At 34.2% G+C, this 15001-nt stretch overlaps 1 protein-coding gene across 1 annotated transcript; it reads right to left on the reverse strand.

Moving 5' to 3' along the window:
- Window positions 1–7118: 7118 nt before the first annotated feature.
- LOC111389106 (nitrate reductase [NADH] 2-like) lies at window positions 7119–11985 on the reverse strand. The gene is made up of 4 exons (XM_023013960.1): window positions 10896–11985; window positions 10348–10488; window positions 9488–9720; window positions 7119–8706 (listed from the first exon to the last, which is right to left on the reverse strand). Exons 1-4 carry the CDS (start codon window positions 11902–11904, stop codon window positions 7369–7371), a joined length of 2721 nt encoding a protein of 906 aa, XP_022869728.1. The 5' UTR covers window positions 11905–11985; the 3' UTR covers window positions 7119–7368.
- Window positions 11986–15001: the final 3016 nt, after the last annotated feature.

The following is a 15001-nucleotide window of genomic DNA, read 5'->3' on the forward strand; positions in this document are numbered from 1 at the left end:
AACCCTTACCTAGTAAAACAGCAAAACTCTAGTGAAATAATAATTATATTAGAAATCTTAATATTACTGTCAATTCTTTATTATTATTATTATTATTTAAGAAATACTAACTCTTAGAAGGGGATAAAAATACAAGAACATAAACCAAACCCAATCCCACATATACTATAGCCCAAGTTTCGACTGTTAAAAAAACAAATAACAAAAACTGGTTAATTACATATAACTGCGATATTTTCTCATTAAAATCTTAATTAAACAGGAATAAATCATTCCAAATAAAACTTTTACAACTTACAGATGATTTCAGGGGCGGACCCACATAGGTTCATGTTGGGTCAAATCATCTCGCAGTTTTTTGGAATTTTTTTTTTTTTTTGCTGAAAACGTAATTTTTTTCCCTTCTCCTGCTACTTGCTCCCAACAGCCAAGCGACCAACCCAATTAATTTCCCTAGCCCAATAGCTAACCATCGATTTCTCCTTTTTGTTCATGATACGTTCTTCGAAAAAAAATTTCATTTTTGACCCCACAAGTCGAAGTGTCTAGGTCCGCCCCTGGATGAGTTTGGAGTGAAGATTTAGGTCAATTGAAATGTGTAATTAAACATGAAGTTTGATCAATTATAAATAACTTGTAATTTTCCTTGATGGTGGATAATTTTCGATTTTGTAATAAGACACATTTTTGTTTTGCGCCCAACTCCGAATGACCCAGAAATCTTCTGAAATAATGAGACTTATACCTAACTTGATCTTGTATAAAAACAATTGGAGATACATTTTGTGCTGATTTAATTTACAATGCTCAATCCTAAATTCGGCCTAATCCACTGCTCAAGTCTCATCGTAACTCATTTATGAAAGTTAATTTCGTTTAGACCTTTTAAAGAAATCAGCTTTAATCTACATGTAAGGTGCCACATAAATAAATTGATCTCTCTCTCTCTCTAAGAATTTTGTACTTTTAATTTTAAATAAGGCGATTCAACATTTTTAGTTAGGATGTGAAGAGAGTTATTGGTACTTATGAAAGCCTGTCTATATGATATTTAACAACAAAACTATGGTAATGTATATTCTTCCTGCATAATTTGAGTTTTAGCGAGCAGTGATCATGTTGCACAAATACTAGTCGAGTCCAATGAGCTAATCAAAATTTTTATATATAAATGTTTAGTCAACTCCACAATATATGCAAACGTACTATAGATGGAGCATATTCTTTGAATTAAACCATCGAGTTTCAAATATAGTACATTGTTTTTCCTTTTCTTTTCACTTTCTAGGCTTTGAAAATTCTCCATTTCTTTTTTCTTTATAGGCTTTGAAATTTCAAGAATCAGGGCCAAAGACTTTGTGGTATAATTTTCATTCTTCTTTGTGAAATTATCGACCCTTTGCATCAACATGAAGCTGATATGACAATTGAAGAAAGATTGGCCAATATTTGGATGTAGAAAAATTCCATACGCTGACAACGAAATACTAGTATGAACCTAACACTTTCCACAAATTCATCTCGTCCACAAAGTGAAGCTAATTTATTGACGAGGTAAAATACATTAGAGTTTTGCTGTTTTACCAGGGTAGGCCTACCGACACTCAAACCAGGTATATAAAAAATTATCCTAAAAACCCAACCAATCCTCATTGTTGTGAGTAGTCAATAGGGTTCGCATGGGACCCACCTGTATAAAAAATCTATCCAACCCTCCTCGTAGTCAGTAGGGGTTCTGTAAACCCCTCCCTTACCATGTACCCCAAGCCCTATTCAATGCATTAACCCTTACAACATAGGATGGGATAGGATTGAATAGGAGGTATACAAGTCGTGTTCTCTCTATCAATGCCTATTTCTCACGGAAGTCTAAACATGGAGATTATTTTGTTGATAATACTCCAAAATTTATTGTTAATTCTAATAATAATAATAATAATAAGTCAGCTCATGGACAGCTCAACTTCATCCCATGAGAAGGGTCGAGTCGGGTCTAAGATTTGGACATGCTACTTCCTAGGACAGAGCCGGCTCGACTCATTATAGCCACACAGACAAAAAGATCAGAATCTTTTGTGGATAGAAGAGAAATTAGCAACAAAAAGTCTAAACATGGAAATTTCAAACAATCACTAGTCAAAAACCTTTTTCTAATATTCTACAAACTGATGGAGTATAAATTGACAAGGTGTTCCACAAATTTAGACAAATTAAAACCCTTTGCTGTCGGTTGGTAATAATTTTTCACTCCAAAAAATCAATTGTTTGATCGTTATTTTACTATTTCAATCGTCATTTTTTACTTCTTTACTCACAAATGGAACCAATTTTTCTCTCTAACGATCAAAAAATCAATTCTCATAATCACTATCGAACAGATCTCAAATATGTCTATATATGTTAACATCCCGAACACAACTCATTATCGAAGCTATGTATAACAATAATATAATCTCGAACTTATTTTCAAGACTAATATTATTCATAATATTTTAAACCCACATAGGGTCATGTTGGATCAAATGACCTCACAGTTTTTTGGAATTTTTTTTTTGGCTGAAAACGTAATTTTTTTTCCCACTCCTGCTACTTGCTCCCAACAGCCAAATGACCAACCCAATTAATTTCCCTAGCCCAATAGCTAACCACCGATTTCTCCTTTTTGTTCATGATACGTTGTTCGAAAAAAATTTCATTTTTGACCCCACAAGTCGAAGTGTCTAGGTCCGCCCCTGGATGAGCTTGGAGTGAAGATTTAGGTCAATTGAAATGTGTAATTGAACATGAAGTTTGATCAATTATAAATAACTTGTAATTTTCCTTGATGGTGGATAATTTTCGATTTTGTAATAAGACAAATTTTTGTATTGCGCCCAACTCCGAATGGCCCAGAAATCTTCTGAAATAATGAGACTTATACCTAACTTGATCTTGTATAAAAACAATTGGAGATACATTTTGTGCTGATTTAATTTACAATGCTCAATCCTAAAATCGGCCTAATCCACCGCTCAAGTCTCATCGTAACTCATTTATGAAAGTTAATTTCATTTAGACCTTTTAGAGAAATCAGCTTTAATCTACATGTAAGGTGCCACATAAATAAATTGATCTCTCTCTCTAAGAATTTTGTACTTTTAATTTTAAATGAGGCGATTCAACATTTTTAGTTAGGATGTCAAGAGAGTTATTGGTACTCATGAAGGCCTTTCTATATGACATTTAACAGCAAAAACTACGGTAATGTATATTCTTCCTGTATAACTTGAGTTTTAGCGAGCAGTGATCATTTTGCACAAATACTAGTCGAGTCCAATGAGCTAATCGAAATTTTTATATAAATGTTTTTATATATTTGCTAGTCAACTCCACAATATATGAAAACGTACTATAGATGGAGCATATTCTTTGAATTAAACCATCGAGTTTCAAATATAGTACATTGTTTTTCCATTTCTTTTCACTTTCTAGGCTTTGAAAATTCTCCATTTCTTTTTTCTTTATAGGCTTTGAAAATTCAAGAAACAGGGCCCAAGACTTTGTGGTATAATTTTCATTCTTCTTTGTGAAATTATCGACCCTTTGCATCAACATGAAGGTGATATGATGTAGAAAAATTCCATATGCTGACAACGAAAAACTAGTATGAACCTAACACTTTCCACAAATTCATTTCGTCCACAAAATGAAGCTAATTTATTGGCAAGGTAAAATACATTAGAGTTTTGCTGTTTAACCAGGGTAGGCCTACCGACACTCAAACCAGGGATATAAAAAATTATCCTAAAAACCCAACCAATCCTCATTGTTGTGAGTAGTCAATAGGGTTCGCATGGGACCCACCTGTATAAAAAATCTATCCAACCCTCCTCGTAGTCAGTAGGGGTTCTGTAAACCCCTCCCTTACCATGTACCCCAAGCCCTATTCAATGCATTAACCCTTACAACATAGGATGGGATAGGATTGAATAGGAGGTCTACAAGTCGTGCTCTCTCTATCAATGCCTATTTCTCACGGAAGTCTAAACATGGAGATTATTTTGTTGATAATACTCCAAAATTTATTGTTAATTCTAAAAATAATAATAATAATAAGTCAGCTCATGGATAGCTCAACTTCATCGCATGAGAAGGGTCGAGTCGGGTCTAAGATTTGGACACGCTACTTACTAGGACAGAGCCGGCTCGACTCATTATAGCCACACGGACAAAAAGATCAGAATCTTTTGTGGATAGAAGAGAAATTAGCAACAAAAAGTCTAAACATGGAAATTTCAAACAATCACTAGTCAAAAACCTTTTTCTAATATTCTACAAACTGATAGAGTATAAATTGACAAGGTGTTCCACAAATTTAGACAGATTAAAACACTTTGCTGTCGGTTGGTAACAATTTTTCACTACAAAAAATCAATTATTTGACCGTTATTTTACTATTTCAATCGTCATTTTTTACTTCTTTATTCACAAATAGAACCCACTTTTCTCTCTAACAATCAAAAAATTAATTCTCATAATCACTACCGAACAGACCCCAAATATGTCTATATATGTTAACATCCCAAACACAACTCATTATCGAAGCTATGTATAACAATAATATAATCTCGAACTTATTTTCAAGACTAATATTATTCATAATATTTTAATGCTACATGCTTCGACAATTTGATAGTTACTAGTTAAATTAAAATATGCAACTGGATTAATTATTCATATAAAAACCCTCAGCCATATTGGAAAAAGACAGCACAGATCAATTTGGACTTTGCTTTTTAAGACAGTACATCGTGAATTCTTCCAAACCCAATTTATTAGGAGCCATTCCAAGTGGTTTGGACAGCCACTTTTAATTAAATATTAATTATTCGTTTATTATATTAATTAAAATAATAATAATAATAAACCCCCAAATAACGAACATGGTATTCGATTTTTTCCGGAAATAATTATATTGCTTGAATAACTGCAACATATTTTATTTTTCAAGTGGAATCTGCTTGTCAACATGACAATTGCATTTTTATATTTTAGTTTTTTAAGATAATTTGACCAGTTTATAAATTAATACAATTTTTTTTTTTACGTTTTCCTGTTAACTTCATTACTTATCTTACATAATTTTTGAACTAATCAAAATCAAAATATTTTAAATAATATACCAATTCAATGCCATTTTCAATTTTGCATTCGTTCACAAGTTGATTTTTTCACGATATTCTCAGTTTTATAATGAGTAATTCGTAAATTTTCCATACTCTCATTACGCCGTAGTACGTTGCAATTTACATTTCTTAATCAGTAACAACCAGCACAATCACATATCATTTGATTAACCAAGATAATTATTTTATGTTGAAGACAAAATTTAAATAAATTCATGCAGCGTTTTTTCTTGATGGCTTAAATCGGATGTTAATTAACGTGGTATTAAAGATGTCAATAGGTAAAATAAATTCAATTTGCATAGAAACGTCATTTTGGAGATAAAATATAAAGAAAATACAGACGACACCTTTCTATAAATCGACTTTAACTCGTAGGAGATGAACTTTGAACAACATGATTTAACAGATTGGTATGATTAAAAAGTATAAACCCTAAAAAAGTCAATATATATTTTTACGATTTTGTACAAAAGACACACAGATATTTTGTACAAAAGATACACAGAAGAGGCAAAAGGGATAGGGGTCAAAGGATGTTGTGCTGCGGAGACAAGTTTCGATGGCCTTTCAACGCTATTAAAATACAAGAAATTAGGCCGTGGCAGCTGGCGGAGATGGCTGCCCTTCGACACTCACAGCAGCCAATAGTTTTTTTGAAGAGTTGGACTAACTTGGCCCCACTTTTAAGAAACAAAATCCCATTAGTGTATATATATATATATATATATAATTTGATTTTTAAATTCAGTTAAAATCGAATAATAGTTTTAATCATACCTTCATAATTTTTATTAATTTTTTATTCATACATTTTGTGAGACTCACTATTTTCTCTCTATATATTGATTCAGAAATTTGCCACTCGGCTCGATCACACATATTATTTTCCTTTTTTATCCTTGGACCATTCATTTGACGGCAATTTCTTTAGAAAATGATGGATTTGGAGAACTTGTATGTTTGTCTCTTAGGGGAGTGACAAATCTTGAAATTTTATGGGTAACTGCAAGTGGCAAATAGAGTTTGTGTTGCTCTACTTTTTTGAACAATAATTTGGATTTTTTTCACAATTTTATGGATAAATGCAACTATGCAAGTGGTTAGAGAAATTATATCCCCTATCTGGTTTAGCTAGAAATCAAATTTTTAGTATATTTTGATTAAAAAAAAAATTGATGAAATGTATAGTTGATAAAAGTTGTGAATATTGTGAACTGTGAGATTGAAAATGAATTTAGGGAAAAAAAAAATGAGTACTAGAAAATAGGGACCAAACATGGACTATATATATGTAAATTCTATTTTTTTAAAAATTTTGATTATATATTTTAAATGATCTATACAAGTATTCATTAGTCCTTAAGTTTTTTATAGAATGAAAGTTGAGGATATATATATATATATATATACACACACACTATTAGAATAAAAAATAGACAAAAAGTTCTATTTGGATATTCAATATATATATATATATATATATATATATATATATATATATATATATTGAATATCCAAATAGAACTTTTTGTCTATTTTTTATTCTAATAGTGTGTGTGTATATATATATATATATATATATCCTCAACTTTCATTCTATAAAAAACTTAAGGACTAATGAATACTTGTATAGATCATTTAAAATATATAATCAAAATTTTTAAAAAAATAGAATTTACATATATATAGTCCATGTTTGGTCCCTATTTTCTAGTACTCATTTTTTTTTCCCTAAATTCATTTTCAATCTCACAGTTCACAATATTCACAACTTTGATATGATAAAAAGTCGTTTTGCGTTTTTAATTATAAATTTTAACTCGTTTTCGAAAATGCGTTTTCAAAAACGACGGACCAAATGTGTTTTCAGCGTTTTCGAAAACAGAAAACGAAAAATGGCCCGAAAATGGCAAATCAACCGCACCCTAATTTCTTCATAGATTTATCATGTATTCAGGATGCATGACTTTTCTGATAAAAAAACAAATAAATTAGAAAAAAGCCCGAGCTGGCCTATCTTTGCACCCGGCTTTATAAATGGTGGTACAAAATAAATAAAATAAAACAGAAAAAATGAAAAAGGAAAAGGAGTAGAAGTGAAGAAAAATACACGGGGAGAAATTACACATATAATATATTTACAAATTTATTATTCTATCTATCGAATCTTCAAGCTGTTCTTAACGCTTTAAGTGTCACTCTAGAACACCAACAAAGAATCCTTTATATCATAGCCCATCTTCTCCAAATTGGGATTAATGGCGAACTGAATCATCGGAGGTGGGCCGCAGGCCATTGCAAGCGTGGTTTCCGATGCTTCCGGGATGTGTTCTCGGAGAATGCTCTCCGTGATGAAACCCAAACTATACTTCCAGTTTTCTTTAATAGATTCTTGGACGACGTACCACACTTCGACCCTGTCGGGATATTTCTCAGCCCATTCGTCTAATTCATCTTTAAGTAGAATATCATCTTCGGTGCGATTAGCATACACTACAAACATTTCGGTTTCATCCTCAGGATCCTTCAAAATAGCCTGCATAACTTGATAAATTGGAGTAATCCCAGTTCCTCCAGCGAGCATGGCTAGTTTCTTGGCAACCTTGTGTCTGCCATGCACCAAAAAGTTGCCATTTCCTGTGTATTCAATGTGACCTAAAGGACCCTTCACATCCAAGAATGATCCAATTTTTAGTGAATCCAAATGCTGTGACATAAGCCCACCATTTGGAAATTTGGGATGAATCCCCTTGAAGTAAATCTTCACGACTAGCTCGAAATACCCGACTGTGTCGACTCCACTTGTTGGCGTATATGCTCGCATACAAAGCTTATCGTCGATTGTAGCACACAAAAATATGTGCTTCCCGACAGGTAATCCCAGAACCTGATCTTCAGCAGGCAATGCAAATCGAAAAACTCGAACATCTTGGGAAATCGACGTCTTGGAAACAAGTTTGCATGGAATCTTCTCTCGTGGAACTAGGGCAACGCTTCTCACCGTCGCAATTTCCTTGATGGGGGCTAAGGACAGACCGCCACCTGAGGGGCCGTGAACTGAATTATTAGGAGATGAAGCACTAGAATCTGAGGTATAACCAGTAGTTATCAATTCACCAATCCTATAGTCTTCCAAAAGTTTCTTCGCCTTATCAGAATGGATGGCATCAAATTCTTCCGTGCAGTCCGCGCCAGCATTGATGAGAATACTGTCGGTCCCACCCGGGTGATCCTTGAGAAAGCGAGTGCAGTCGTAGACGTGGCCGTGGACGATGATCCACGTGGAGTCGGGCGAGTTGTGCTTCTTAACCTCGGACATTGAATACATTTTTGAAGTAGTGTTCATGAAAGGAGATGAAATACTCTTCTTTAGTGCTTGATTTGCTTCGGAGGATTTCCCCAAATGCCTCTCCTTAGCCATCCATCCACCGGACTGGTTCCCGGGTTGAGTTGGGTGCTCGAAGACGATTCCAATCTCTCCTTTGTGTGGTTTGCAAACACTGGTTTTTACTCGGAACCAACAATTATTCATCATCCCCTGCACAATTTCACAAATTTATTTTGAGAGACTTATTTTTCAATTATCAATTTCATAGTTACTTTTTACCCAAAAAAACAAAAATTATTTCTAAAAATAAATATTAACTTACGTGATCATCATGTGATATTCACGTGTTCAAAATTTCGCAATGTGGCCATAATTGTACTTGAATGTAGAGTTTTTGTATTTTATGGTATGGCAGTTCAATTTTGGACCCCCCACCATAAAAACCATAAACAGAGAATATTGGCACGTGCCAGCACGTGGTCAGTAATGAAATTTTTGTCTATATTTTTCACGCTTAAAATAAATAGGTAAGTTGGTTTAAAATAAGTCTTACATCTTTGTCAAAATAAGTGTGTTATAAAAGTTATTTTCCCAAATGTCCATGATTTTAAGTAGAAAATGTTACATAGCCCCCGTTTGATAGCAATTGTTCATTCAAAAAAATTAATTTTTTAACCATTATTTTACTATTTCAGCAGTCATTTTTTACTTCTTCACTCACAGGTGGAACCTACTTTTCATTATAACGATCAAAAAATCAATTCTCATAATCACTACCAAACAAACCATATTTTAAAATCTTCTCCTAGCTTAAAATAAAATATAAGTGACTTAAATTTGACTGTGTCATAAACCAAGCAAATTATGCCATAGGTAGGGGTAAATGAGCTTACCATGACATTCCAAATGAGTTTTTCGGGCTGAGTATTTTAAATTTGACTGTGTCATAAACCAAGCAAATTATGCCATAGGTAGGGGTAAATGAGCTTACCATGACATTCCAAATGAGTTTTTCGGGCTGAGTATTGAGGGTTTCATCCCAGGCCCGAACTGCAATTTCTTTGGCACTAAGCAAATCCAGCACTTCCACCTCCAGTGACCAGAAGCACCAGCACCAGTATTTGCCGTACTTGTTCGGCTTCTCCGTGTGGTCTAAGGTCGCAATCTGCCACGTCTCTCCTCCGTCCATGGTCACCTCCACCCTCGTCACTTTCTTCCCACCACCTATTCATGTCACAACACGTGATATACAGTCAATAACATAATTTGTTCGTCTAAAATCTTAAACTATTGAACATTAATCTTCGTGCATCGATAAAAACATCGTCAACAACTCTAATGTACAGATCAAATTCATTTTCTATTAGAAGCTTGACACATAAAATTTTGACACGCCGTCGATGATATGACATGTACTTACTCATCGAACACGGACCCTTGCGTGACTATGAATCTAAAAGTTGATGATTATAATCGAGTAAAATAATTAAAGTTGGTCTTAGGTTGATTCTTTTTTTCTTTTTTTTTGAATGGGTCCACATTACAATATGGTCATTAGGGGGTTTTGATGTGTAATATTCCGTGGCGTACTTAATGACGAAACCCAAGATGCTGGAACTATAATATTGTAGTCAATTCTTGTCCTCATTGCTAATATTTCCAATTTAATCAATTATTTATTAAGAGAGAGTAGTTAGCACGCATTTTCGAACAAATTACAGACTTTTTTTACGCAAAATTAGTTTTTTTTTTTTTTTAACACATTTAAGACAGATTATTCGGAAAAAAAAAAAATTATTTATTGTTACATAATTAAAATTTAATAAAATTTAGCAGAAGGCAGCCACTCACCAGAATAAGCGTAGCCTCTCAACGTGTAAGGCCTCTGAGTTGTCCACGAGTTGATAGGCAGAATCTCTTCGTGACACGGTGTTGTGATCACTGAGTTTATGTTTAACTCGTTGATTATGTAATCAGGCTTGTACCACCATGCTGTACAAAATTAAAATGAGCAACTGGTACGGACATAAAAATAAATTAAGCTACTTGTACAGAGATATTTTGACAAATGCTGAGTTTTTCAATCATTTCTACATTACCCTTCCTTTAGCCTTATTTAAGTTAAGAAGCAAGGAATTGTGCGGTTGGCCTGGGTTCTTGATCTGTACCGGGAGGGAAATCTGCTCCGGGGCCAACGATAAAGGAACCTACGGGTGGGGCATTTTTGGAGGGAATCGAGAAAAGAGCTTATTTTAAGCGAGAAGTTTTTCTAGCAAATTGGATCGATGAGCCAATGGACAAAACAGGCTGAGGTGTATGCCATCTCAACATCTGTCAAATAATTTGTCAAAAAAATTGTACAAATAGCATGGTTCACATTGTGCACAACTTAGACGTACCTTCAGCATTAGCTAGTTCGGCATCAACATGGGAAGGAAGAACCCTATTATCCTTGTAATGATAATAATTGTTTGATTCCTCTGTAGTGACGATGATTCTTTTAAGCCATTTCACCATTCTTCCACCGATGAATCCAGGAATTATCATTCTCACCGGAAATCCATGATCCGGAGCCAATTGTTCGCCGTTCTGCATGTAAGCTAGAATAATATCCCTCGACGGATCCATGGCGAATTCCTTCTTGATGCTGGTGCCGTATTTTGATCCTCCGCCTCCGGGCAAATCCTCTGCCCCTTCGAAGCAGACATTCAGACCACCCTTTTTCCGGCTGTAAATACCGCACCGCTTCAAAATGGCGTGCAGTGGCACCCCGCGCCAGACGGAGGTGGATATTCCGGCTGCACCCCAGTTGAAACCGATGCTCTGTTTCACCATATTTTGTTCTTTTCTGCGATTTCCGGCGCAAACGAGAGTCACTGGAAATTCTCGGCTGGGAAATTCGTCGACCAGTTGTTGCATTGTGAATTTCATTGGGCGTTTAACGAGCCCAGTGACTTCAACTGTCCATTCATCCCATCTTGCTTTAGGGACATAGCCATGGTTTCGCACATAGTGAAGTGGAACAGGCGTAATGAATCCATGGTGCATGAGGCGGGTCAGTGGCGCCTCGGCGTTAAAGGGGTGTTTTCCGGTGAGTCGAACCATGGAGGGGTTGCGCTCAACCCAATTATCCGCAGTGCCTTCGTCTCTTGAATCCACAGATGGTTCCAGCTCCGACTTTGCTTTCTTGATTGCATTTACATATTCATTTTCGTCATCATCATCTTCTTCACTGGAAGAATAATCAAATACAGTGCTACCATTAATTTTCTTGAATTCAGCACCAGAATTGGACGGGAAATTGCAGCCGCGGACGGGAGAGTCGGACCGGTGGTGGTTCTGGCCAGCCGCCAGAGTGGGCTTAAAAGAAAGACGACTATACTGCCGGTTATCGACAGACGTCGCCATGGATTACTGCTAGTCTTAGAGAAAGAAAAGAAAGAAATTTCTTTCTTAAATTTTCTTGTAAACTTAATTTTTGTGTTGAAATATGTTGAGAGTATTGGGGAGTTATATATAGAAATGTTGGGACTCTGTTTCTCTATCCATATATCGCGAGTGCCCAAAACCCCTCCCTCAGATTTTGAACCATTAATTTATGACATCATAAGTGGGTAAAATTTTGTTATTTGTACATAAAAAATGTACGTAGTGAATTACGTAATATGATATGAAGAAAAAAAATTAATAAAAAGTTGATTGTATTTTAAATTAACAAATAGTAGAGTGCCGTGTGATATATATATATATATATATATATATATATCTTAATGTATATATTGCAACATCCTAAGTGGGTAATGTCTTCATTAGATACATACATACATACATACATATTCATCTCTTGTATAATTATAGATATATATACATGCAAAGAGGTACATAGGGCCTGTTTGGGCCCGATTTTTTCACCCAAAAAATTGATTTTTTGACCGTTATTTTACTATTTCAGCGTCATATTTGACTTCTTCTCTCACAGGTGGACCCCACTTTTCTTCTAATGGTCAAAAAATCAATTCTTAAAATCACTCTCAAACAAGCTCATAATGTGTACATACAAACACAGATACATGCACATATCTTCCTAATTCAGAGTCATATATTTAAAGTAAAATAATTTTTGACCTGAATCAGTCCAATCGTTGTAACATAAAAATTTACATATTTCGTGCATAAGTTAGACTAATAATAATACGTACATACTCTTTCATATATCTTTGACAAATCTAATCTACCATTCTAAATGTCAACAAATCACCAATTGTGCTAATTTAATCTCCACTTCTACATAATTGTCAAATGTGGATAGTACAATGAACTAATAACTTCAAACACGTCTCTTCTTTAACTATGTGCATTTTGTGTCAAGAGGAGCCATTTGAAGATGTCGATAAAACCACCCACTTGTACTAATTTTATTATCCAATTTTCTTATATGGCAATGCCACAAAGTGAGGGCTTTGTCCATTTGCTTGACAATACAATAATATAGAATTTGGTTGTAAAATATCTAATTGGGAAATATTTTTGGAGCTAAAGTGTTTTCTTGTAGTGACACGTACAAATAAAATATTAATTTTTCTTGAATCAATATGGGAAAGTGGTGATTAATTGTTAATCAAAACTAACATAATTATGTATTTGACAAAACCTAGGCTAGATGAAACTTCCCTAGATTAGTTGCAACCATGCTACTTGGACTTTCTAAACAAAATGTTGACCACCTATCCCATATACTCAATATTTTCACTTTTTATGAATGATATATTTTTTTCATTGATTAATTGGAGAAAATATTTAACTCATTGCAATCGAGATGGTCAACAAAAAAATAGAAGTCATTCGTATTAATACATTGTTTTTTATCTTCGAAGAATATAATGTTTCATTATCGTACATTTTCTGAAAATAAATGATGAAAATATCGACTGTTTAGTTCTATGTATGTGAGTTGTTCTTATTTTGTAATGAGAAAGTTTATAACGTCTTTATATAATAACATATAGGATTAAAGATATATATGCAACAAGATTTATTAAACATCAAGTGCTTGAAATGTACAATTTTTTTTTTTATTTTTTTTTTGAATATATCCTCAAAATAAAAGTAATCTTTTTGCTTTTCTACAAAAAAAAAAATGATATTTTCCTAAAAAAATAATATGGATAATAGAAGATTGTTTGAATAGGAAGCCATTAGATGACAAGAGTTCCGTTCTAATAAACATGTTTTCGTTGCCACTCGATCTAGGTATCAGGCAGATAACATGCTGGCACAGGCATATATATAAGACCAGCTGCAAAACTTTGTTTATTAGATACAAGTACAAAATTTTTTGATTGAAAAACTTTACAGACAATACATGGTACGACATCATTGGAAGATGGGAAAAGAAATAAACAGTCCACTTACATTTTGCCACGTCATTGTCGGTATAAATTCTGTTAAATTTTTTCTGTACTTGTGGGTTTATTGTAAAATATAGAGGCTCCACTTCTACATGCTAGTATAAAGTATATTAATTAGCATTAATTAACATAAGATCATTTATTATTAATTGTGGGTTGGAACCAGTGGGCAAAGGAAAAGGTGAACGGTGAGATGAAATGAATCAAGCTGTATTGAAGATGGGAGTGGGGTAGGGGTAGGGATAGCGTAGGGGTAGGGGTAGGGTGGGTTGGGAATTCAGGGACAGTCTTTGCATGAGAAGTGGCGCATGGGAATCCCTATAGTCAAAATATATTATAAAGATGGGGTGGATTATCCAGGAAAGAAGTACCAGAAGAAAATTCAAATTCGACGATAAAAGATTTTCTGAATCCTTTCCTCGACGGAAAAGATTTGTCAAGAAGAAACAAAAGAAAAATGTTGGACAGATAGGGCCACCTGCTTGAAGGGGCGCCAATTAGGCCCCGTGTTCAAACAAAATTATCGGCCATGTTCAAATAGAATTATCCGAAACAAAATACTTTTACTTTATCATTGGTACTGCAACATTATTTTATGATGTACTAACTACTATGGTAAATGTTTAATGAAAGGTAAAATTAGATGACTGATTTAATTTTGTCTTTTATTTTATATCACTTAGTGTCATCTAAATTGATATCGTGAGATCAGTGGTGTGAAATAATATTATTCGTATTTACATGCAGCCACATGAAAGAAGAGTGCGGGTGGTAACAAAAGAAGAAAGGTCACAATTCTTAGAGTGGGCATAGTGGGGTGGTCTATATGGCTGGGTGGGACAGGGGTGGATGGTAACAAAATTACAAAGGGTCACAATACTGCACTAGGGGCGGCCAATTGAAGTCTAAAGAGGGTTAGAAGGCAATGGCCTTTTGGAGAAGCATAGAGTCGCCTTGGTATATGGTGATGACTCTCTCTCTCTCTCTCTCTCTATTCTATTTTTAAGAAATTTATCTTATATAGTAGAATATGAGTATATCAAATGATAAGATACGCGAGTTGAAGAGTAATCCAAATTCAGTTTGTCGTCATATAA

This window comes from Olea europaea, unplaced genomic scaffold, assembly GCF_002742605.1.
Source record: "Olea europaea var. sylvestris unplaced genomic scaffold, O_europaea_v1 scaffold563, whole genome shotgun sequence".
Taxonomy (NCBI): Eukaryota; Viridiplantae; Streptophyta; class Magnoliopsida; order Lamiales; family Oleaceae; genus Olea; species Olea europaea.